This window comes from Dicentrarchus labrax, unplaced genomic scaffold (assembly GCF_905237075.1).
Source record: "Dicentrarchus labrax unplaced genomic scaffold, dlabrax2021, whole genome shotgun sequence".
NCBI lineage: Eukaryota > Metazoa > Chordata > Actinopteri > Moronidae > Dicentrarchus > Dicentrarchus labrax.
In genome coordinates, this window is record NW_026136701.1 from 2,747,739 (window position 1) to 2,772,409 (window position 24,671).

General features: G+C 40.8%; 2 protein-coding genes across 3 annotated transcripts in view; one reads left to right on the forward strand and one right to left on the reverse strand.

Moving 5' to 3' along the window:
* The first annotated feature begins 1,259 nt into the window (after window positions 1-1,259).
* si:ch73-14h1.2 (putative ferric-chelate reductase 1) lies at window positions 1,260-7,957 on the forward strand. Its single transcript, XM_051411998.1, has 8 exons — window positions 1,260-1,304; window positions 1,392-1,453; window positions 4,355-4,559; window positions 5,440-5,517; window positions 6,508-6,584; window positions 6,814-6,911; window positions 7,423-7,513; window positions 7,597-7,957. Exons 3-8 carry the CDS (start codon window positions 4,355-4,357, stop codon window positions 7,654-7,656), a joined length of 609 nt encoding a protein of 202 aa, XP_051267958.1. The 5' UTR covers window positions 1,260-1,304; window positions 1,392-1,453; the 3' UTR covers window positions 7,657-7,957.
* Window positions 7,958-8,433: 476 nt separating this feature from the next.
* The window catches only part of agla (amylo-alpha-1, 6-glucosidase, 4-alpha-glucanotransferase a), a 37,915-nt gene continuing 21,677 nt past the window's right edge, over window positions 8,434-24,671 (reverse strand). Inside the window, exons 13-35 of one of the 2 annotated variants that reach the window (XM_051411112.1) lie at window positions 24,540-24,663; window positions 23,882-24,045; window positions 23,435-23,536; window positions 22,436-22,591; window positions 22,089-22,239; window positions 20,237-20,361; window positions 20,028-20,140; window positions 19,737-19,871; window positions 18,901-19,031; window positions 18,248-18,384; window positions 17,639-17,772; window positions 17,329-17,504; window positions 16,996-17,098; window positions 16,663-16,786; window positions 15,968-16,069; window positions 15,002-15,113; window positions 14,747-14,882; window positions 14,405-14,517; window positions 14,035-14,246; window positions 13,857-13,954; window positions 13,578-13,665; window positions 12,466-12,599; window positions 8,434-12,382 (exon numbers count right to left, since the gene is read on the reverse strand). In XM_051411112.1, the coding sequence (XP_051267072.1) occupies window positions 12,265-12,382; window positions 12,466-12,599; window positions 13,578-13,665; window positions 13,857-13,954; window positions 14,035-14,246; window positions 14,405-14,517; window positions 14,747-14,882; window positions 15,002-15,113; window positions 15,968-16,069; window positions 16,663-16,786; window positions 16,996-17,098; window positions 17,329-17,504; window positions 17,639-17,772; window positions 18,248-18,384; window positions 18,901-19,031; window positions 19,737-19,871; window positions 20,028-20,140; window positions 20,237-20,361; window positions 22,089-22,239; window positions 22,436-22,591; window positions 23,435-23,536; window positions 23,882-24,045; window positions 24,540-24,663 (2,988 nt within the window). In that variant the 3' untranslated portion in view covers window positions 8,434-12,264. The remainder of the gene's footprint in view (window positions 12,383-12,465; window positions 12,600-13,577; window positions 13,666-13,856; window positions 13,955-14,034; window positions 14,247-14,404; window positions 14,518-14,746; window positions 14,883-15,001; window positions 15,114-15,967; window positions 16,070-16,662; window positions 16,787-16,995; window positions 17,099-17,328; window positions 17,505-17,638; window positions 17,773-18,247; window positions 18,385-18,900; window positions 19,032-19,736; window positions 19,872-20,027; window positions 20,141-20,236; window positions 20,362-22,088; window positions 22,240-22,435; window positions 22,592-23,434; window positions 23,537-23,881; window positions 24,046-24,539; window positions 24,664-24,671) is intronic. The other variant, XM_051411122.1, reaches the window with a different exon arrangement.

Here is a 24,671-nt window from a genome sequence, read left to right on the forward strand (position 1 = left end):
GTAGAAACTGTCTACCTTTGCTGTGGAAACGTCAAGATATGTGGCAACACAATCATTTTTTATGTTAATGCATTAATAGGTTTTTTAAAAATCACAAAAATAAGTATGAACTTTTTAAAATTCTATATGTTTAAGATCCCCTCCAGACATGTATTAAAACATGAGAGCTGCAGGTTTGGAGATGCTCTGACCCAGTCGTCTAGCCATCACAATGTGGCCCTTGTCAAAGTCGCTCAAATCCTCACACTGCCCATTTTTCCTGCTTCTAACATCAATTTTGAGGACAAAATGTTCACTTGCTGCCTGATATACCCCACCTACTGACAGGAGCCATGATAACCAGATAATCAGTGTTATTCACTTCTACCTCATTAAGACTTCCAGAATCTCTGAATATGCAAATGTTGTTGCTTTCTAAAGTTTTCCTGCTGGACACAAGATGTCTCCTACTTCACTGTAAAGTCCATTCTCAGTGGATGTGCACTGGTGGATTCAAGTTTGTACATCACACTGTACAAGTTGATACTGGACCAGGACTGACTTCCTAACTATTTGTGATGTCACAAATCCTGCTGGTAGGCTCCACCCCTTAAAAATGGGCTTTTAAGGGGAGCTCAGATAACTAGGGGTTACTCATTTTATCCCATAGGAATACTATATAAAATGTCTCTAAGGTCTGCACAGTGGAAATACTGGACCACGAAAAATCAACACATTACCATTTTTCTTTTTGAATCTATATTGTAACAATCCAGAATATGTGTTTTCCTGGGGAAAAGCGTGTGACTAACAACAGAAAACATGTTAAGAAAAACGTGCTAGTTTACTGAATTATGTTTAAACTCAACTAGTTTATGTGCTTTAAAGGAAATGATAAACTTCACTGTACATTAACAGGTTAATAATATAAAGGGAGACTATTGAAGAACAAAACAACTGAACAAACCAAGAAAATAAATTTCAATGGTTGGCAGCTTAACCATGGTAATTCGAGCTGCGGCTGTATGGAATGCAAATAGAGGGGATACAAGGCTTTATACCTTGAGAACTGTAGGTACTTATTACACTATCATCTGAAACATGAGCCTCTGGTGTGTGTATGTGAGAGTGTTGTAATTGAACGTTGTGTTGTTAAGAATCCTCGCCCCTCTTACAACGCACAATCAGCATTGTCGTGGTTACAGGAGATGGGATCCCAATGGGTGGCTCCTTGGTGAAACCAAATCACACAGGTGAATGCACACCAGTTACTCATCTGAGCCAGTCTTGACGAGGCGCTGTGGCTTACAGAGGAGGACCTCCAGGTAGATTTCATTTCATTTTCCAAAGTTAACAAGATTCAGAAACAATCAAGCTGTCATTTTATCATATTAGCTGTCATTTTTTTTTAGAAAGGAACCTTGATCAACCTCTGTGTGTGTCTTCAAGAAAAAGCAGCAGCTCCAGAGACAAGGTAAGTACTTGCACCTGGACAAACGTTGGCAGAGTAGGTGATCCAGGCTCTATGTAAGAGACAAGACTAAATGTAACACTTCCTATGTTGTGAGATAGAATACAAAATATATGAAGTTCAAATCAAACTTGACTAAAGTTAACATTTAGGTTAGTCAGTCTAATTGAAATTCCGGAGCTAGAACTCATTTGTCAGTTTTTCATTTTCAAATTTTTCTACATTATAAATGGCAGCCTGTTTATACACTGCAAAACCAAGAACAGCATATCTTAATAGAAGAAGTAAGTTAACATAACTTTATCCTCCAAACAAGTCACTCAATTCCATTAATTAAATCTTCTCTTATATCTTATATCTCATCTCTGTTAAAGTAATAACTCAGTTGTTTTAGTGAACTTCAATTGCTATAACGCTTAGGATTTTTCAATTTGTGTTTTTATTTCAGTTTATAAATCATCATATGCCCAGATTCTTAATGATTCCCTGAAGTTTAAAAATAAGATGTTAGTCACATAAAAACAGGTAGGCTATTGTTTCCAACTTTATTACAGCAGTGACAATTAAATTAATTGAACCAGAGAAGATAATCAATTAATTGTAAATTGTTTTTATCATACGTCAGTGGTTTCAACAGGTAATGTAAACGGGACTGAAAACTTAAGTGGTATAATTTGTATAAAGAAGATGCACTTAAGTGGTATAATTTGTATAAAGAAGATGCACTTAAGTGAGTCTTCTGACACATTCTGTTAACACATTTAAATAAGTTTGGAGAAATGCTGCATATGTATGTATGTAAATACATCTACTAGTTTCAAGTTTAATTAACTGAAGGGAATTAGTAGTAGAATTAACTTAATTTACCCAAGTTAACTTACCTTCAATTCTTGAGTTACTTAAGTTTAGTTACTAAATTTGAATATTTTTTCATGCCTAAATTGTCTGAGTTAAAACACTTGAATGGTTTCTCTAAAACAGTTTGAGTTGAACTAACTCATTAGGTTTTACAGTGTACCGTGTGTTACCATTTCTATGATGATGAAAATTGACAAATTGTGAAATGAATCCAATATATGTTTGATAAATGGCAGATTCAAAACAAACAGGAAGGAAGTCATCTTACATTTACCCTGAGGATGAAAAGACAGACAGGGTATGAATCAGTGATTATTAGAACTGCACTGAAACGTTTAACGCATTCCTGGAGTGCTGTGGAAATAGAGTTGTAGATTACTGAATGCTTACCCTACCATCCAGGCTTCAGTGTGCTGTTAAAAAATCTATTTGCCAACATTCAGAATGCTATCTTGAACACAGATGAGCATGTGGATTAAGTTGTATGCTTGCATATGGTGCTCTATTTAAATTCAAATCTCTATTGTTAATATTCGTTTTCCAAGTGGGATTTTCAAGCTCCTCAGTTAAACTTTATGGTCAGAAATGTTTTAAAAGGTGGTAATGTTATTTTTTGTATTTGTGTTTGTACTAATGGCGTAATTTTTTTTTTTACTATTGCATCATATTCTCCTTTTGTGTAGTCAAATGTTCTTGCAGTTTTTAATGAAGTAGCTTCAGTTTTTCTCTCAGTCATAGCTTTACCATTGCATTAAAGACAATGCTGGCAATGTATCAACACTGATATATCTTATTCCTCTGTGGCATTGTGGCCCAAAATCTATAAAAAACACATAAATGAGCCACACTGTAATACTGGGCAGTGGTGGAAGAAGAACTATCAAATACCAGCACAGCATGTACAAATACAAGTACAAGTCCTGCATTCAGAATCCTGCTCAAGTAAAAGTATTACCAGCAAATAAAGTATCAAAAGTGCAAAAGTACTTTTCCCGAGTATAAAATGTCTGCTGTGACTGCTATATTATTATACACCGATCAGCCGTAACATTCTGACCACCTGGGGTAGTTTTTTATGTCAAATTTTGATCTGGAAACTCGTATATTGGTTGTCTTGTAACCATAAAGTTCTGGTTCAATCCCTGGCTGAGTGTAGAAATATCCCATATTTTAATCCCTTATGCTGAGCGGAAGGTTGTGGGTTCAACTCCCCGGCAGGATAAATCTGGGTGGATAAAATCAAAGGCAGTGTTTGCCCCTAGCTTATTAGATAGATAGATAGATAGATAGATAGATAGATTTATCCCGAGGGAAATTCAAGAACTTACTTTACAATTACTGCCACTGAGGTGCCCTTGAGCAAGGCCCCTTGGTTGAATTTGGCAGCTTCCAGATGTGAATGTGATCAGGGCGTATCTGGAAAAGAGCATTCCCCAAAAAAGCTTTTTATTAAAGAAAATTAAACTTTATATTTGAGACTTCATTTTTAAAGATTTACATCTTCAGTAGAAACCAGTGAGCTTGAAGCTGAGAGCCACTGACAGGAAGTCAGAGAGTAGTGAGAGACGGACTAACACATGACATGGTTTTGGTCTTTTTTTAATGAGATTTGTTTACAATAAGGACATATAGAATAATCCCAGATGAGTTTGCTGCACTTTGAGAAGCAGACTGGGGGCTCTGGATCATTTGATGTTATTGGCTCTGCAGGAAGACAACTACCTGCTCAATAAAAGCCAGATGGGGCTACATGTCCCTGAGCCCCTATATGTGCATTTCTGGGAGTTATTACATTCTTGTGAAATTCTTACATTATTGTTTTCTACAAATCCCATCACTGAGGGATCTCTGAGGGTCTCTCTTCACCTGTACACCATCCCTTTTCCCCTTGGTGATCGTGTCATATTGATGTCATATTGATTGCTGCATTTGTTAAATATCTGATTCCACCAGCTGAAAGAAAAAGTTTGTATTTGATGTTGCGGGGACATTCATTGCAGCCATAAAGCGACCCCACTCTCTCCCGCTGTCTCCGGTCTGTTGCAGATGCCTCTTAAGGTTGCAGTGCTGCTTTTAGCGGTGGTGTGTGTGTGGCATGTGGACGAGTGTGTGTGCTTCCCTAACGGCTCGGTGGCGCTCTCCTGTGGCAACATGATGCCCATGCACCCACCCTTCACACCCTCCACCGGCAGCCCACCATTCACACTGTCTACGTCCAGTGCCTCCTACAGGCCTGGTGGAGTCATTACAGGTGGGTTTATGCAGCAGCATTCCTACTGCTTACTTTGTGTGAAGCCACTGTATCATATTTACATCCTCTCCTGGGTCTCATTGTCTGTATGTGTGAATATGTTTGTATGTCTGTATGTTCATTTTATTTTTATGACTTATTATCAATTTTTATTTTGTTTTGCAAGTAGCATAAAGGGAACTATATCTGAATGTCATTGTATAACCCCGAAGGAGGGGAGATATAATGTACATGGACAGACAACGACAATATGCTCATAACTTTATGCTCCGTGTTCTAGATATAAGTAATACTCATTGTATATGCACATTTTTGTATTTTTGCATTACATAATTATGAACCCAATATATACTTCACTTACAAGTATACTTATGCTATACTACACTGGTCCCCACCCCTTTTCCTTAAGAGAGCCCTTTTCTATCATTGACTAAACTGACTGAGTGAGATATTTTATGTATATTCCATATTATATTTAATGCATAACAATAACAGTAGAGAACAACTAACAACTACTGTACAATGAACTCAAACAGTGAACATACAAACTGTAGGAAGTTTGTGTAAAACCAGAAATTTGGATGAATTTTGAGCTCAGAGGTCATAGGTCATGTTTAGAAGAACCTATGCTGCATTCACATGGTTTCAGGCAAACCAGATGTCATGTTAGTGGATGACACCAGCATAACTCTGACCTCAGACTCCCCCTTCTCCGCCAACAGCATACGTTGGTGTTACTCCGCTCTGTTGGACCAGTTGCACATACATTGTCTCCTCCCTTTGCTTCACAATAACTCACATTTCTCATGTGCCAATGTTGTCTGTCTCATATTAACATGAATCCCTCTGTCCTCTCACCTCCCTCGCTGTCTACTTGCAGTGACGTTGGAGGTGGTGAAGAACAGCTCCACAGAGTTCCAGGGTTTCCTGTTGCAGGCCAGGAGCAGGGGGGGACACGGTAGAGCAAACTCTTTAATGTTTGAGAGCCTAAATGTTGCTTTGCACTGTCATTCAGAAGAAAATATATACTGGAAAATACTAGAGCACTAAAATGATTAAGTAGTAGTAGTGCTTATGGTACACCACAGATGTGGTTGGCATGGTAACCAAGGCCTGGGTTTTCACTTCTCTGTGCTGGTACTTCATACTGAGTCACTTAAAAACTGTGTCATCCCTGCAGCTGTGGCGGTAAAAACTAACAATGCGTGATTTTTCCTTTGTAAATGCACCATTCAAAGTTGGCTCCTCCTCCCAGGTCAGCAGAGGTAGAACAAGGTAGAGAGTGAATGGGAGTGAGGGAACTACGCTACTGAAAATGAAGCAGTGAGTCAGATAAACATTTCACATTGTTTCACAGCAGTTACGTTCTAAAGCACAAATAAACACAGCCACACACTGCTGTACTGTCTGCTGTGTCCCCACCACAGCCTGTGCACTGCACACGGCCTGCATGCATACAAAAAGAAAATACAGGCAGAGGGCTACAGGGTCTCTGCACACACAGACACCAGCACACACTTGTAGTGGGTCATAAGTGATGATTTGCGAAAGGGATTTTTATTGTATGAGTCTATACATTGTTTGTTGCGCTGTATGCCTTTAATTATAGCGTCCCTGCCAGTATGTTCTGTTTCAACTGAAGAAAATACTGATGGATCATGGTCAAGGAGAAGCTGCCAATGTGTGTACTGTACAGTCAGTACTATTACAAACGTAGTAATAGGTATCACAAGATTGGCCTTGAATGTTTATTAAGGACACTATTCTTCAGTTGGCTTCTATCATTATTAATTTAGTTTGAATTTATTTTCATTTAAAACCCTGTTTTGCTTTGTCATAACCTAAATGCTAAGACAGAGCATGAGAAACTATTTATTTCTAGACTTTTGTATTTTTGGGGGAACCGTATTTTGCCATCAAATGAACTCTTTGTTTTTTCTGCTTCCAGCTCTGTTGTGGCCTGTAGGAAAGTTCACCAACATCGACACCACCCTGTTTACTGCACTGCACTGTAAAAACATGGAGGTATGTGTGATCGGCACAACCCGGACACTCTGTCCATTATATATACTGTCAGTGGTTGGGAAGTTCTGGGTTAGGCTGTCCACAATGAATGAAGTCCAGCTGTGTGTGTGTGTGTGTGTGTGTGTGTGTGTGTGTGTGTGTGTGTGTGTGTGTGTGTGTGTGTGTGTGTGTGTGTGTGTGTGTGTGTGTGTGTGTGTGTGTGTGTGTGTGTGTGTGTGTTCTCGTGCAGAACTCGACTGTCAGTCAGGCTTCAGGAGCCAAGAGGAATAAAGTCCAGCTGACCTGGGCATCACCTAGCAACAGTAACTATGGTGATATCTACTTCAGGTAGACAAAGTTCCACACACACACACATCCTAACATAACATCCTTGTGCTTCTATATTACCCTGACCTCAGTCATCACAACTAAATGCCTAACCCTAACCTAATTCTAACCCTAACCCTAAAACCAAGTCTTGCTCCTCAAACAGGCCGACTATAACTTGATCCCACAAAGCTGTCAGACCCACTAGTTGGCTCCCAGTATTTGGACCCCACAAATGTAGTAAAACGAAAACCCCCCCCCCACACACACACACACACACACACACACACACACACACTATCCTTATCCTAACCCAAATCTAATTCTAACTTAAACTTTAACCAAAGTTCAAACTTCTGAAAGCGAGCATGTGCAACATTTACTGAGCCATCATGGATCGTGATCATTAACATGCATTCTAGTGGTCATTACTGCCACTGAGCCACCATCAATCAAACAGTGCCACACCCGTCACAGCAGAAATGGATCCAAACACCCGGACCAGATCTGACTTTATGATACCTCTTGACAGCGCCACTCTGGTCCAGGACTACACAACATTCTGGGTTCAGCTTAACAGCAGCACTCTGAGACTGGACAGCAGTGGGAACTCTGCAGCTGGAGTGAGTACTAATAACTGATGGACTGACAGACAGACGGAGCTGCAGTGTGATGCTGATGTGTTTCTCTCTCTCTCTCTCTTCAGGCCTTTTCCTCCTCAGCTCTGCTCTTCATCAGTCTGCTGAGTCTGCCTGCCTACTGCTGACACACACAAACACACACAGAAGTTGTGTCTTTTTAAGCCTGTTACTGGTCAAACAGTGAAAATGGAGAAGGTTTTTATTAGTGCAACATTTCCACCTTTGTTAGTTGAACATCCATGTGAATATAGAGACAACATATTGTCACAGTCCCAGCTACAATTAGGAGATCACATGACTGCTTCGCCAACATGAGTGTCTCCAATCAAAACAGACACGCACTGCTTTTTTATTTCCTTTGAACAATGTTATTAGATATTCAGAGACACAACACAGGCATTACTGTCTTTAGGGGGCAGTCCAGGAGAATCGGGATCCTGTCAATCTCCATACATAGTTCTCATGGACAGTAACAAATTCTCTGTTGTCAGAAATCTAATATTCATAGCTGTGTTTTCATTAGTGTATAATCAGTATAGGGATCATTGTGTGTTACTTTAGAATGAACGGGTCCTCTTCTACAGAGTTTATCTTAAACTCAGCATGTTCATTTCTTGTGTTAGTGTGTTTTAGATTCATGTTGTTACTTTAATATCCAACGTGAAGCAGTTTGTACCCTGCCACCAGATTTGTCTGGATGATTTCCTTCATGATGATGAACAGACTTCATATCACTAACCAATATATTACAGCTGCTTTCAGACACAGAAATATATCATGTATAAATATAACTCACTACCTGACTTTGAAACTTGAATTATCTCATTAAACATGCATTTGACCTCCTTCACCATATTATGTTTCATTCATTTACTTTACATTTACACACACAGACGAGAGGAGTCATGTAACAGTTTATTGTCTGCCTATGGCGACTTTAACACTATGCAAACAGAGTAAACATTACAGACACACTGATGGTACACATATGCATAAAAACACAGCTTCAGTTCACAGAGCTTCGTACTATTCTACAGACTGCACTGTGTGATGGTACAGATGTAATGTCACTTTGTTAAAACAGTTCTGTAAGTCCATTATTAAACCAGCAGCTGCACAGGCAGGGGTTGGTTCTCCAGCAGTAAACTGCAAAGCACAATAAGAACAGTGCTACACTAAATAATAACAGGCTGGTTATTGTGAGGAGTTTTATGACTATGACTATAATCACTCGACCAGTAATTTTACGTCTCAATAAAGTAACAGTAGCTCAGCTTCAGTGTTCACACTGCAGGCAGAAGTGGCGCAAATCTGATTTGTTTACTCAAATGTGATCAGTTTTTTCCTGACATGTGCTTGGATGTGCTTGGCTGATTTGGACCACATATGAAAGTGGCCCAAATCAGATACAGGTCTGATTCTGTGAACTTCTGTGAATTCTGTAACTTTCCATTGGCATTTGTCACAATCCTGCGCTGTTGGGAGTCACTCAGTGTGAGGAGGCAGTCAGTGGAGGGAGAGTGAGGTCTTCAGAAGTATTCAGGGTGACACTTCTGTACAAGTAAAACTAGAGGGGTCGAATTGTAACCGGTCCGTTTGCTCCGACTGCATCCACACACACCTCCGTACTGAAGTCAAATCTGGCTTTCTTTCTTTCTCCTCGTCATCATCATCTCTGAACAAAATGCTGTTTGCAGTCCTATGTTCAGGACCGTGACCACTGAATCGGATATGGGCCACATTGAAAAAATTATATGAATAGACAAAAAAAATCAGATCTGAGCAATAAATGAGAATTGAGCGCACAGGCTTGCAGCGTGAACAGAACCATGATTGAAAATGGCGACATCTTATTAATGGAGGTTAGTAAAGATACCAACGCTATCACACTGAGTGAGAATTAGGAAACAAGACTCCAAAGAGACTAGATGATGTGTTGTGATCAAGTCTTAAAATGCAAAACAGAACAGTTGACATCAGTGACAGTTGACCTTAAGCATGTCCAGTGTTCAGATACACACTGACTTTTCTCAGTGTGTTTGAAAACAACTTATGTTGGAACTTTAGTTCATATTGTATATCTGCTGTGGTATTTCTGTGTAACATCTAAAGCTATAAGACCATGTATCTGCAGCATGGTTACACACTAGAGGAAACACTAGAGACACAAAAACAACGTTCATGCACAAAACATTAGTACACAGTTGAATGATAGAAATATTTAACTACATCATAAGGCTTGTGGGGAAAATGAAACAGCTGGAAGTTGTATTAGTATAAAGGCATCAGATGGAGGGTTCAGTATTCTTTATGGAAGAGACCCTTTAAAGCTGCAATAGATAATTTTTATAGAAATAACTCATATTTGATGAAACTTTCACTATATCCTGACAGTGGTACATGAGACGGATAATTTGTGAAACAATCAGGTTCCTCTGGCTCCTCCTAGTGCTCCTAATGGTATTTGTGAGAATCCACCGGGCCTGAACAAAAACAACCAATCAGAGCCAAGAAAGATGTAACAACGCTTTGGGTTGGAGGCTTAAAGAGAGTTGATTGTTGAGTCTCAATCCCAGGGAGTCAAATACAGACGCTTTGGGACCAACCCAAGTGTCTGAATATCAGCAAATATGACAAGAAGTTATTTTTATAAACGTTCCTTATTGCAGCTTGAAGGTATAGATTTAAACAAATTGGAGAACTGTGTATGTCACTGGTGTTAGAGCATGTATTCAGTCACCTTTAAGGTGTTCAGGTCACTTGTTTAGACGGGTCACAAGGACGATCAGGAGGTAGGGTTCAAGGTGTAAAAGCACACAGTGACAGGTTACTGGACTTGAGTATAAAAGAAATAAAAGCACCCGCTCAGTAAGTATGTATGTTCTGCCCATTTTTGGTTTGGGTGCTGGCTGCAGGGTGTTTCAGTGTATGATTATACACATATCAACACCAAAGGGCTGGGATCAGTTATATTTGATTCATTCAAAATATTAGGTCAAACCTTTTAGCCAGCGTAGCACCTCAGAAAATATTCGGCTCTCCAAATACCACCATTATGACCGAGGTTAAAATACAGCAGCATAGGCCGACCCTATTCAGCTATAGAGAGTTCACCCAGGAGGCAGGTTTGTTCCTAAAAGAAGATTACTGTTGACTGTTGTTGAATCCTGAATGAAACCGGTTCAAGAACCAGAGCTAGTTTGGTGGGAAAGGGGTCCTCCTGGTCCACACTTCTCTTCCCAAGAGTTCCCGTTTGGAGCCATGATTGCAGAGTTTTTGAAACCGTTCATTTTACCTCCGTTCACTATCTTACCATCACACTTTAGCTCCTAACTAATCATGGATGTGTGAGTGCGCTACTCGTGCGACTAGCACATATTGAAACTAGATATTACAAAAAAGGTAAAACTTGTGTTAAATTACATTTTAGAGATCTTATAGCTTAGTATTAGCTAGTATTTTCATTTAGAAATTGTGTAGTATTATATGTTTTAAAATATATTGTTTTTGTTTTTTAAAAATATTTCAGAGGTTTCTCCGTACCACTCGAGAGCTCTGTGACACTGCCATGCTGAAATATTTGAAATTTGAATCAAATTTCACTTCATGGAGGGTTTGTTTGCTCTGACTTTTCTTTCTATGCATTTGATTAAGTGTAATTTTACAATTCTTACTTTTCAAAAGAAGTAAATAAAAAGTCAGATTGCTTAATGTGGATTTTGAACTGAAGGAGTTTTTGGTCAGTCCCTCCAGGAAGTTGAGTTTCAACCAATTCAACTAATCCCTGTCCATTCTGCGCCACCTAACTACTAGCAATTTTATTCTCATGCAACTATTTTTGCAATTTTCTCCTTCTCCCACAAAGTCATTGCAAAAAATACTTTAAAACATCACAACATGCATTGCAATCAGGCATCTCAGAAATCCTGGAGGGACCGGTCAGTTCATTTGATGATGTATATTGTTGAGCTCTCTACCTAAAAGGTTTGTAGACTGTACAGGTCAAGAAAATGATTAATACTTGATATTAAAGGACCAGTGTGTAGGATTTAGTGGCATCTAGAGGTGAAGTTGCAGATTGCAGCCAACTGAACGCTGCCTGGGTCTGTATTTGATGGCCTGGGAATGGGAATGGGTGTGTGTAGGAGAAACTACAGCGGCCGTGAAACTCGCAAAAGGCAATACAGCCAGTGTTTGGTTTGTCCCTTCTGGGCTACTGTAGAAAACATGGCGGACTCCATAGAAGGCGAAATGCGGTGTCTGTAGATAAAAACAGCTCATTCTAAGGTAACCAAAACTTAAATAAAATACTTAATAGATGCTCCTAAATGTTACACACTGGACCTTTAATGCTTGTGTGGCCATGGCAGCAGCAGTGTGACACACTCTGAGAGAATGAACACTGAAGAACACTGACACTGTATCAGCTCAGGAGCTGCTACTAGTTTTAATTAAAGGCTCAACCTGGAAATATGCTGCATTTATGTCATAAGGGAAAGAGGTCTGTACATGAACTCAGTTACTTCTGATGACCTTAAATCCTCTTAACTAAGTTTAGTGATGACCTGGAAGAGGAGGGACATTGTGGTGCAGTAATCACACCTGAGATTCTGTCATATATGTAAATGAATGTAATTGGAAGCATCCAATCAGATGTAGCTCCAGCGCCAGTGGGAAGTGTTGGTGGCCTCGCCGCTCTCTTTCTGTGTGTCTCAAAGCCCAACAATGGCCACTCAGAGGTCACAGAGGACCTCCAGCACAGTGGCCAGAGACCAGGCCTGGGTCTCGCAGCTGAACGGGCAGTACTGGCCATTCTCATTGGTCAGCTCGGGCAGACCCTTCCATGGAGACCTAAGAGAGCACAGGGGGGGTCAGAGCTGACAATACACCAGCAATAAAGACAGCAATACAATGATTCAAACAGACAGCTGTACCTCTCCAGGTGAGTATAATGTCGGGACAGAACATTTTTCACCAGGATGACGGTTTTGCTGTAGGTTTCTTCTCCCATCTTCTTGGCAAAGTAGAGCTTAGCACGCAGGAAGTAGCCTACCGGCCACAGCCACTCCTGCACACACACACACACACACACACACACACACACACACACACACACACACACACACACACACACACACACACACACACACACACACACACACACACACACACACACACACAAGAGAGAGTTGGTTATGTGTACAGTAAGAAAAAATGTATATACCAGAGAGGAGGTTTCACAGACAGATAATGACAATGTGAGCAGTGTCAAAAAGCTCATAATGTCATACTCGTAATTCTGCATAATTATACAGCAGACTGAGAGCGCCTTGCTCACAGCACTGGGAAAACAGACCAACAGTCGGATGGGACAAAAAAATGGAATACATGAAGTCATATCGTTTACAAAAAATGGAATAAATTATATTAAATAAAATGATTTTGTGTGTATTATTTTATGAAATGTATTAATTATTAGTGTCTCGTCGTCCCCATTGTTTTCTCCTTGTGTGAGGGAACTATGTAACATCTGGTTTTAAATTCCGTTGTGGAGGACAGCAAAAAGTTTAAATATTTTTACTTTGGACTGCAATGCCGTTACTGTTGTACTCGATTTTACCGTCCTGCATGAGCAAAAATGTGTTTTGGGAAGTCACAATGACACATTGTATATATGTCTGTTATATATGTGTGTATATGTAATAGCTGTTATATATGTGTGTATATGTAATAGCTGTTATATATGTGTGTATATGTAATAGCTGTTATATATGTGTGTATATGTAATAGCTGTTATATATGTGTGTATATGTAACAGCTGTTATATATGTGTGTGTATGTTATAGCTATTATATATGTGTGTATATGTAATAGCTGTTATATATGTGTGTATATGTAATAGCTGTTATATATGTGTGTATATGTAATAGCTGTTATATATGTGTGTATATGTATAGCTGTTATATATGTGTGTATATGTAATAGCTGTTATAGAGTATATGTATATGAAGGCTGAAGATGTATGGCTGCTTGTTGTTTCACTCACTGGTCCTTGATGGTAGTTGAAGCCTTTTGCCAGGTTGTAGTTGTCGTTGTCCAGAGCGTTGTCATAGACACCGCAGTACACCATGTCACTGGAAGGACAACACAAATGCAATATCAGTATGAGCCTGAATATGAAACAAACAGCTCACACACTGTCATCATTACCCTAAACTTGTCATGAAGCAGTAAGACACAATTATATTTACAACAATGGGGGAATACACTAGATCTACCACGTGTGTGTGTGTGTATACTGAGAGTGTGTGAAGATCAGTGTTACTCAGGGTCAAGTGTCTTCATTCCCAGTGGTCCCAGTAGTTTCTTCTCAGCCACGTCCAGAGCCTCCCAGGCTCTCTCCACTGTAAACAGCTCTGGAGCCTTAAACACACATACAGACCTTTTAGCCCATACAGCCACAGATTACTGACACAGCTGGGGGCAGGTTTCACTCTGCTTACCACCACCATGGCAATAGCGAAGTTGGGTCTCAGCTGGTAGTCACACCAAGGGCTGGAGGCTCCGTAGCTGTCCTTATAGATGCCTTTTTTATGCACCAGATCCGGGTGCTTCTCATTGGGGTCATTTGGGGCCCCAGACACCCAGAAACCAGCTTCAAAGGACTGCTGGAGCTGCTGGTTCCACTGGGAGTAGGAGATAAACACTTCCTGACCTGGAACACAGTGGAGAGTGTTTATTAGAGATGGCCGCTGTGTTTCAGAGTGCGGGACACATTTATTTATCTGAAAACACAGGTGTGTGTGTGTGTGTGTGTGTGTGTGTGTGTGTGTGTGTGTGTTGTGTGTGTGTGTGTGTGTGTGTGTGTAATACCATCTCTGTGTACTTTAGCTCCATCATAAGGGAACAGTCCGTTGGCGTGGAGCTCCACCACCCAGCGCACAGCTGACTTACTGAGACCAACTATCTCCACTGCTGCTCCATCTCTGGACAGAAAAAGGAAACAGAAAACAAATCAGACAGATTTAACTATTCTCTTCATTACTGATTAATCTCTAATTAATATCTAAATATGTTTTCAATTATGGGATTCATTATTTGATCTATCTAAGACATCAGAAAATAGTGTTTCAAATGTGTTTTCTTCAGCTAACAGTCAAAAATCTGTGTGTGTGTTTGTGTGTGTGTCTGTGTGTGTGTGTGTATGTATGTTACCTTGGAGTAGCAGGCATGCCTTTGTTCCTCGCTCTCTCGCTCTCTCCCATTTTGTCCATCCATGTGCCACAGTTAAAGCGGTTTCCTCCCATCACAAAACCTGTGGCTGGATCCACCTTAGCAACCACATTGAACCCTGGGAGGGAGAGGAAGAGCTCAGAGATACAGTGGGTGGTACTGAGGAACACACACATCCCCTTACATTATCCTGACCCTACATTACACACACACACACACACACACTCCCTATAATACCTTCATCTCTCATGTTCATGTCTATCTTGGAACCAGCATTTCTCTCTCTGTAGGAAATTCCCTCCAGGTGGCGCTGCAGAGCCTCCTGGATCACATCATACAGAGGCAGCTCCTACACACCCACACACACACACACACACACACACACACATTCGCATGATGATGGTTGAGTGTTGGTTTAATTGAAATTAGTGCTGTCAAATGATTAAAATATTTAATCGCGATTAATCGCATTAATGTCATAGTCAATTCGCAATTAATCGCACATTTTTATCTATTCTAAATGTCCCTTGATTTCTTTTTGTCCCATTATTTTTTCTCATTTTAATGCTCTTATCAACATGGAAAAGTGGATCGGCTTGCTTTGTGCAAATGTTGTTTTTATTGAAAACAACATTGGCATATATTGTAGTGTTCAATTTCACACTAACATTCTCACTTGGAGCAAATAATCTCTCACACAATGTAACACTGTCCATCAATAAAAGGGTGAAAAAAATACTTTGTCACACAAACAGCCCCTTCAACAGCCCTTTCTAAGGGATCAAAGAACTTTCCATTCAGAATATTATTGGCATCCATTTCGGTGTCTTGCGCTCGCCATCCACTCAAAATGTAACGTCTACTACTCTTAGACAAGTGTGTGCGGCGTGCCTGTTGTTTTGTTTCCGGTCTAGCTAGATCCGGTGTGGTGTTGTAGTTTTTCTAACGTTACTAGTTGTTGCAACAGCATGTGAAAAAAACTACAAAGTGTGCTAGGCCAAGAAAAACGTTAATCTCACGATAAAAACATTTACGCCATTAAAATGGGTTTGCGTTAACGCCGTTAATAACGCGTTTAACTGACAGCACTAATTGAAATCAAGAAAGGCTTTATGGCAGACAGCAGAGCATGATGCTAACCTGTACCTGTGAGAGTGTGTGTGTGTGTGTGTGTGTGTGTGTGTGAGACTTAGCTGTACATACCACCTCTCCAGGTTTGCAGGGTTCACAGTCATCAGTAGGGTACATGCGTGTGACAGGGCAGCGAAGGATTTCATGCCCTTTAGGAACGTGGGTAGCGTAGTCCTGAACAAAAGCATAAGTAAGTAATTAAGTTCATCATCACACACCACCATGTTTCCATTTATTTAGGTTAATACATCTAGATACAACTTTTCTAAATATAGTTAGAAATAACTTGTGAAAACAGATCAACTCTAATGGCAAAAAAAAAAATCTATTAAATTGAGATAATCCCTTCTTTCCTGTCGACAGTTGAAATAGTCAGCGCAGCAACAGAATCTTACTTTATGTTTGATCAGCACTGGCTAGTTTGACAGTCTGAACTGAGTTTGGTGCGTTGAGCTGGACGGTTCTCACTGAGAGTGAGCTGTCAATCACAAGGTAGCCACATCTCGTCTATTTTACTCTAAATGGGACCATTGTTCACTAAATGAACATCATGCTGTATGGAAGACTGAAGACTGAAGCTAGAGACTGACACCATCAACTCATTAGGAGCTTATAAACCAAGTCAGAAGTCAGCTCATTTCTCCATAAGACTCAATACTACAGGATTTCTTTTTTTGCTGGCGCTGCCCCCTGCTGGTCCCTGAAAGAATGGTCTGTCCATTATATATACTGTCTATGGTACCTCCTGTATTACAGTGTCCTCCTACCTGGATGCACTGCAGCCACCACCACACAGCATCACGACAGTTGTACCTAGCACAGCGACCCTCGCCCAGCAGGTTGGGGATCAAACCGTGACGCAGCGTCCCCGCGAAGGCCAGGATGATGTTACTATGGAGACCATGAGACATTCATATTAGGGTTTAGTTACTGTGAGCTTTTGCAGGCTGATACTGTTATAAATCTGCTGGCAAATTAAATTTGGACTAGCCACACACACACACAAACACACACACACACACACACACACACACACACACACACACACACACACACACACACACACACACACACACACACACACACACAGAGATATGTACCGAGCCTCAGTATATCTCCCAGTGATTAACATCAGTCCTCTGAGGGCGATGAAAGTGTCTCTGCCCCAGCAACGGAAAATTCCAGAGGAGAAATGAGGAAGACCTAAAGAATATCAATTTGTTAAATCAGCTAATGACTGCCCACCTACTGTATATACTGTATGTCATACAAATCTCATCTTATCTCACACTCCTGCTGATTGAAACAAACATTTTTAAAGGCAATACCTTTAAGCTAAATAAAAATTGTTTTTAATTTCACTTGAATCAATTATTTTCTCAGTTTACTTCAGCATATCCAGAGACACCATTAAGTCTCTGTTGCTAGGCTACCTGCAGCCAATGAGACACAGCACTGCTCCTTCTGGCCTGTGATTGGACTGATGCGGTAGGGAACGTCGTCGATCTTGGTAGAAACTGGAGGGAGGGCAGGGAAGCGTCCAACGCCGCACATCTGGACTGAACCCAGCGCCAGGTGACGGACAAAGCTGGAGCCATTCTGGATGAAACTGTTTGGACGGGAAGGTGGAAAAATCAGGAATCCAGGAAGAAATGTGCTCGTTCGAATTTTCACTTGGCTGCAACAAATTAGTTCATAGTTTTACATTTAAATATTAGATGCCATCTCCAGAATCCACCCTACCTCGACATGAGTTTGTTAGTTGCGTCCAGGGCTGTGGTGTAGGTGGACACCAGGATGGCATCAAAATAACAGGGGATGAGGTAGCGAGGGATGTGTTTCAAGAAGGTGAACATGGCAGCCAACCACTGACCCACCTGCAGACACACAATGTTACAATGGAAAATCTGTTCCAGGATTCCAGCATCCAACTTAAGGGCTGTGGATACTCATTGCAAAAAAAAGGCCCACTGCCCAAACTTTTTATCGTCACATATCCATATTCCTCAACCTGGGGGTCAAAATAATTCAACAGCAGAAACAGCTCCAGCTAAGATACAACCGAAATGTCACAGCAGAGAGCAACAGATACACAGTAAATACATATGAACGCTGACTGCACTTGAGAGAATGGAATCGGTTGGTGGGTAAAGTGTCAGTTAACAGCACCATTGATAATATTCCATTCACTGTCACTATACTATACTGAAGTCTCAGCATAAATATCAGAGGAAGTTATTTCAAAACATGAACAAGTAAAACCATATCTGTGTTCATGGCTAGATACCAGTAGAGATTAGATAAGAAATATGTCTTTTTGTTTGTGGCTTTTTAAAAGTGTAAAAGCCTCACCTGTGCCAGTGGTCCATCTTTGTTTATCAGTCTGTTGGAGACATAGTCTATCAGCCAGTCCCCTTGTCTGAGGTTAGCGCACACAGGATGGCCCAGGTCGTTGTTGGGACGGATATCAGCCAACACTGACATCAGACCTGCACACACACACACCAACTATATTAACACTGCTGTTATATTAGGCCAGTAATGTGAGAAACACCAACGTCCACAATCCGAGTGAAGACAAAACGAGCCTGTCCAGAGGTTTAGTCAAATCTAATCATGTCTAGTCATTTGAGTATCACAGTATTTTGTTTTGTGATACTGTATAGATTCTCTAGAACACTGTATGGAGTTTTGTGTTTAAACCCCCAACTGCTAGATAGCAGTGTTGTAAATTGCAAGCTATCTTCCTTATCTCTGCTGCATGCTCAGCATAATCACAGAGCAAGTGTGTGTGTGTGAGAGAGCTGTGGGTACATGCAGTGCTGCAAACAACAGTCCTGAGTATAATACAACACTTTTAAAATCACTTGGCTGACAGCAATGCTGAATCCTTAAATTTAGCACAAAAATGTGATTTGCTCATTATTTTAAGATACCTTATAATTTGTTCAGTCACTGTGTACACTTGATGAACTAGAAACTGTGTGAAGCATCTGTGTAACTACCTTGTAGTCCAGCATATTTGAAGCTCTCCCATCCTGGGATACTGTAACAGCCTCCACCATCTTCTTGTTCTTCTGAATCGCAGCGAAAAAGCAAGACATTCATGTCTGCTAACGTCAGCTTAGACATCAGCCTGTGAAACACACACAGCTTTAAAGGGTATATATACAAGCTTTTAAGCATTAACATAGCAGCAAACAACTATTGACACATGGTGTCACTCTCCCTCTGCCTGTGTTGCTTTCACAGCCTCTCTGTGGTTTGTTTCCATAGCTGGTCTGCTGAGTAGAGCGACTGAAACTGCTGTTTTTATCATCTACGTCTGTGAATTTTATTTTTATTTCCACCAAAGCAGAGTTGGTGATTGTTGGAACAGTCGAAAGACCTACAAAGACTGTTTTAGTGAGTTTTATTTTGTTTGTGTCAACTTTGAAGAAAGTTATGATGTTACAACGGTAACTAGCTATGTAAAATTAGCGTTTTTGTTTATGGAGTTTGGTGGTGAGTAATAGTCATATTACAGGTGTTTCTGATTAAACAAAAGGTCTATTTTTATAGGGTCCTTTCCATAATGTTGTGTTCGTGCAGCTCTTTTCGGAGCCACAAAATAATTTATACAACTTTTTTTCACATATGCAGTGAAAACAACAACTGGAAACAGAATTAGAAAGTTAAGTAACTCTTGTCTATCACAATTTTATTCTTAAAGGACACTAAGTCTAATTTACAAGTAAAAGGTAAACCTAGTTCAGTTGGGTTTAACCCTTACTATCTGCATACAACCAATGTAGGAGTTACAAAAAGTCATCTCTCAATAGGGCAGCAGCGATGTACTCACTGTGCCAGGGGCATCTGCAGTGCTTCTGGTGGGTTTTCATCTGCTACACTGCCTCTCCTGTATTTGGGGCTGAACTGGGACAGATAGTACCTCAGCATCCCCACCAGCTTTTGGGCCTTGGGGTCCAAACTAACCCTGTGAGGAGGAGAGAGAGCGACAGAAAACTTTGTGACCAACAACTTAACAAAATGTACAATGCTAATGAATTAGCTTTAAAAAAACGATGGAAAGGCAGATAAATATGCCTGGAAATGTTTTCTCAAGGATAATGAAGGTCTATGTGTAGATTACCTGAAGGCAATGACGCTGCCAGGTGTCAGCTTCTGAAAGGTGATTTCCTGCACAAACTCTGACCGGCCTTTAGACGTCACTCCGGCTTGCTTCACCACTGTACTCTCCTGTAACTTTATAAAAATATTAGAATTACTTTATTGATATGCTCATTTATTTCAACCATATGCAGAATTACAATCATCCTATATCTTACACCAAATATTTACCGGTATATGCTCTTTTATTTCCACAGTGTATTCTGGCATGCCGTTGATGTAATTGTCATCCTTCTTGTAACTCCCAGCATGCCTTTCCACTGTTCTTGCCTCCAGTACCACTTCCTCTATCTTCCCTTAAGAGAGAGAGGGGGGAGAAAAATATTCTCAGCATTGGGATTAGGGGCGGCTGTGGTGCAGAGGCAGAGCAGAGGGGGTGGTCCCCTAATCGGAAGGTTGTTGCTTCGATCCCCGGCTCCTCCCAACACATGTCAGAGTATCCTTGAGCAAGATACTGAACCCCAAATTGCTCCTGATGCTGTGCATCGGTGTGTGAATGTGTATGAATGAGTTAGTTTCTGTTTGATGGGCTTTGCCATCGCTGAGTGAATGTGTGTGAAAGGGTGAATGTGGCACGTAGTGTAAAAGCGCTTTGAGTGGTCAGAAGATTAGAAAGGTAATATACAAGTACAGGACCATTTACCATTTAGCATTGGAAAGCCATGTTGGTTATCACCAGTGACCTCCCAAGGCTCCAGACTAACTTTTTGCATTGGTTGCACTGGTGCGCCTTACTGTTTTTTTTTTAGGTGCACCAGCACAAAATTTAGGTGCACCCAAATTTTTCATTGCGTTGCCTTTAACGCCATAAGGTCACCTTTTTACCGCTCTCCATAACTTTCATATAATGTGAATGATTTTTAAACAAGAATAAGGTGTAGAGAAATGCTTGTCTTTATTTGAAGCACAATTATATATAAATAGAAAAATAAAGTGTTTAAAGTGCTTCACTGAGCTGAAATTGAACATTTCAAACTAAAACACTAAGCAAAATAAAACATTTCCAAATAAAAGAGGACCTGATCACTACTACCTGCCGCTGAAATGCAGCTGGGAGGGGCCACTTTCTCTACACACTTGTCACGGCATATCGTGTGTTTTTTAGACATGTTATGTTTTTTTAAAGTTTTGATATGAAACGTTGTTGACCCGTTCACAAATGCACTATTTCCGGCCATATTCTGACCACACTCCTGACAGTACACGCAGTGCATTGCGTTACGTCCTTTGTTGTACCTCAGCCAGGGAAATTGTTTCAGCTAGTCCTGTCTGAAGGAATATATTTTGGCCTTTTTAATTTGGGTCTCGGAGCCGGGCTCTATCCCAGACTCGGTTGTCTCCTCCTCTGGTTCCGAGTCTGATGCTGTCGCCTTAGGACCGGGGCTTGGTATCTCACCAGGGACCGAGGGCTCCGTGTCTTGACGGGATGGACTCTCAGTAGTGGGGATGGATGGGATTATAGTAGTAGGGCTGGTTGTAGGCTTAGTTTTCTTAATAAAAAAACGTTCAATATTTCTGCCTCTCTTGATTTTCCCTCGTTTTGTCGCGTTTATTTTATTTTTCCGTTTCAGTTAGTCAGCTGTTCTGGCGCTCGGGTCGCGTGCAATTTTTAAACACACACAACTTAGCGCGGTGAACAGGACCACAGCCAATCAGAGGCAAAGACCCGCCGAGCTCTGTCTCTTATTGGTTTAGAACACGATATGATCCTACCATGAGTGTGTGAGTTTGGTCACAGGAGAACACAGAGAGATGATGCGCTTGCGAAATAAATTTATGTTTTCACCCGGGCAGCGTCAGGTGCACCAGTGCGACCTAGAAAAATTATTAGTTGCACTCTTAAAAATTCTGGTCGTACTCTGGAGCCCTGCCTCCGCCCAGGACTACAGATGAAAATGAGCTTAAGTTGCATGAGTTAAAGAATTGCTATATGTGACAAAGTGCAAGAAACACATGAATACTACAAAACAATGCAACAAAAATATTTAGAAATGTATTTTCTAACATAAAGATATCGTCATACCAGGTATGAACATGGGTGGGACGTTGGCTTCGTACTGGTGGGTTTTGGGGTTCCAGAAGGCTGTCCTGCACACTGACACCACAGACTGGTGCGTGCTGGGACAGTGACGAGTAATTGCAACAATATCTGCATCAACCTGGTCGACATACACCTGGAGAGGAAGATAACTATTGATTAAACTGATTTCTGGGAAAGGTAGTACAGAAACACAGCTACTGTTAGCGTGCAGCACCAAAGATGGAAATATTTCTGGTCATACTTGCATAAATACATAAAAAACAGATTGCAGAATGAGCTTAGTGTGAGCCGATGTCCCACTAACACACACACAAAGTGCATGATGGTACCTGGATGAATCCCTGGGCAGCCAGTTCCTGGTGCAGCGTGTTGAGTGCCAGTTTGCCAGCTATAATGCCAGACTTGAATCCAACCTCACCTGTGGAGGTTGGGGGCGCTGAGGGGTTCCACTTGGGGTAAAAACGCTCCTCCTTCACCACAGAGATCTACAAACACACACACACACACACACACACACACACACACACACACACACACACACACACACACACACACACACACACAGACATACCAAACACTGTCAGTATTGTCTGTTAATCTTCTAATGCTATTCTTGTAGTTCTTCTACTAACGCCAGCAGTTGAGCAGGTGTATGTTGTATCCAGTATATGCCAGGTGCTGTATGGCAATAATAGATTATATCACCCTGTATACAGCAGCTCAGTGTCTGTATAGAGTATATACTGTATTTTATACACTATATTGGTACTAACTTATCATATTTCCACATAAACATTGTCGCCAAGCCAGTGTGCATAAGCAAGTGTGTGTTTTACTCATTTATTAGACCCCACACAAACAAACTCTTTGTTTTTTGGGGGTCAGTTCAAATGAATTTCAGTTTAAAAAATTTTTGTGAAAATCCAAAACACAGACAATAAGTAAAGAGGGACATTAAATGTGAAGGGTCGAACGTGAATCATGTACCTTCTTTGGTAGCATAACTGGTTGCAGTTTAGCAGCTGTCTCTCAAGTATCTGCTTTAAAATTCCCAGCAGCAGTGCCTGCAGGAAACTATCCAGCTCTCTATCCTCTTTATTATGATACACTAGCTCTGCATAGAGCTTTTCAAATGACAGACTTCACTAGCTTTAATCATATTTATATTTGCAATAAATGAGCCAAAAATGGGGAATTTGTTTCTTTGGGTGAATTCACACATGCAGCATGGTTCATTTTGGGCTGAGGGAAAAGAATGATACATTGTTGCATTTTAGCTCTTGAATTGAATTGAATTAATAGCTTGTATATGTGTGTTTGTGAATAACCTGATGTGGCACTAATTCATCGTATCCTCTGGTGGATCCAGTCGCGCAGCAGGCCATAGAGACCATAGCAGAGCTGGGGAGGGAGTCCAGTGCTGAACGCAGCTGTATAACATAGAGAGGCAGCAGTTACACATGTACACACAGTTAGACATCTAGATAGTTACACTGCAACACAGTGACCCTATCACACTTACTTTTTGATTGTTTGGCTATTATCTCATTTTTTCTACTTATTTGATCAGGTAAAAATACTGAAAGCAGCAACAGAATGAAGGCTACTATTAAATTGGAATTGTATACATTGCTGGAATGATAGGAATTGAATATGGTAAGGAAAACCCACAAACATAGCTTAGATATTATATAGATATCTACAGTGTGTATATATAAAAAGAAGCATTTTCAGTCATCCAACTCCACCCTAACCTGACCTTGACAGATACCCACCTGTATGGGACACTCGTTGTCATGGGTTACATCAAGGAACATGGCATGGGCGATGGAGGGCATCAGTGGGCGGAGACTGGGCTGAACGAGAGCTCCGACCGGCTCACCTCCATAACGGTACACCAATCTGCCTTCTTCGTGGCTGTCACCAGCTGACATGGCCTCTATAGACAGGGTGGGAGGAGGAAAAGTTCATGAGAGGGAGGGTGGTTATCACAACACAGTCCATACTGCTTCAGCACGGTGAGCGACTTCACACAATTCCAACATTCCAGTCTGGCAGTGCAGGTGGTTTTGAGAGCTGATGGACACAAGCTTACCTTCAGTAAATATATTTAGGGCTCACAGGCATGACTAGTCCAGAAAATTCTGGATTTTCTAAAATGTTTTTAAATGTAACATTCAACAAGATTTCCGTCATATATCGATATATTATAATTAGAAAATTATGATGAGTAATTGATTTTTTTAAACTGCCACAAGGGGGAGCCCGCATCTTGATCCTGTCACCATGGCTGAAGGCTCGGCTTGGCTCAGGTCTTCACCCCTTATCCGGTTTATATCTAATAATCTAAACTTTAAAAATAACAATGACCAAAATACTGAGATATAGTATGTAGGTGTGTGTAGTGCATTTTGAACATAACGATTACTGTACCTCGTATGAGCGATGTGATCCCTAGCTTGGTTACGAAGATATTATCCAGCTCCTCGCTGCCGGTGAACAGTTCAGCCACCACATACAGGTTAGGACAAACTGTTCTGGCCACGTCCAGCATGAACTGGTCAA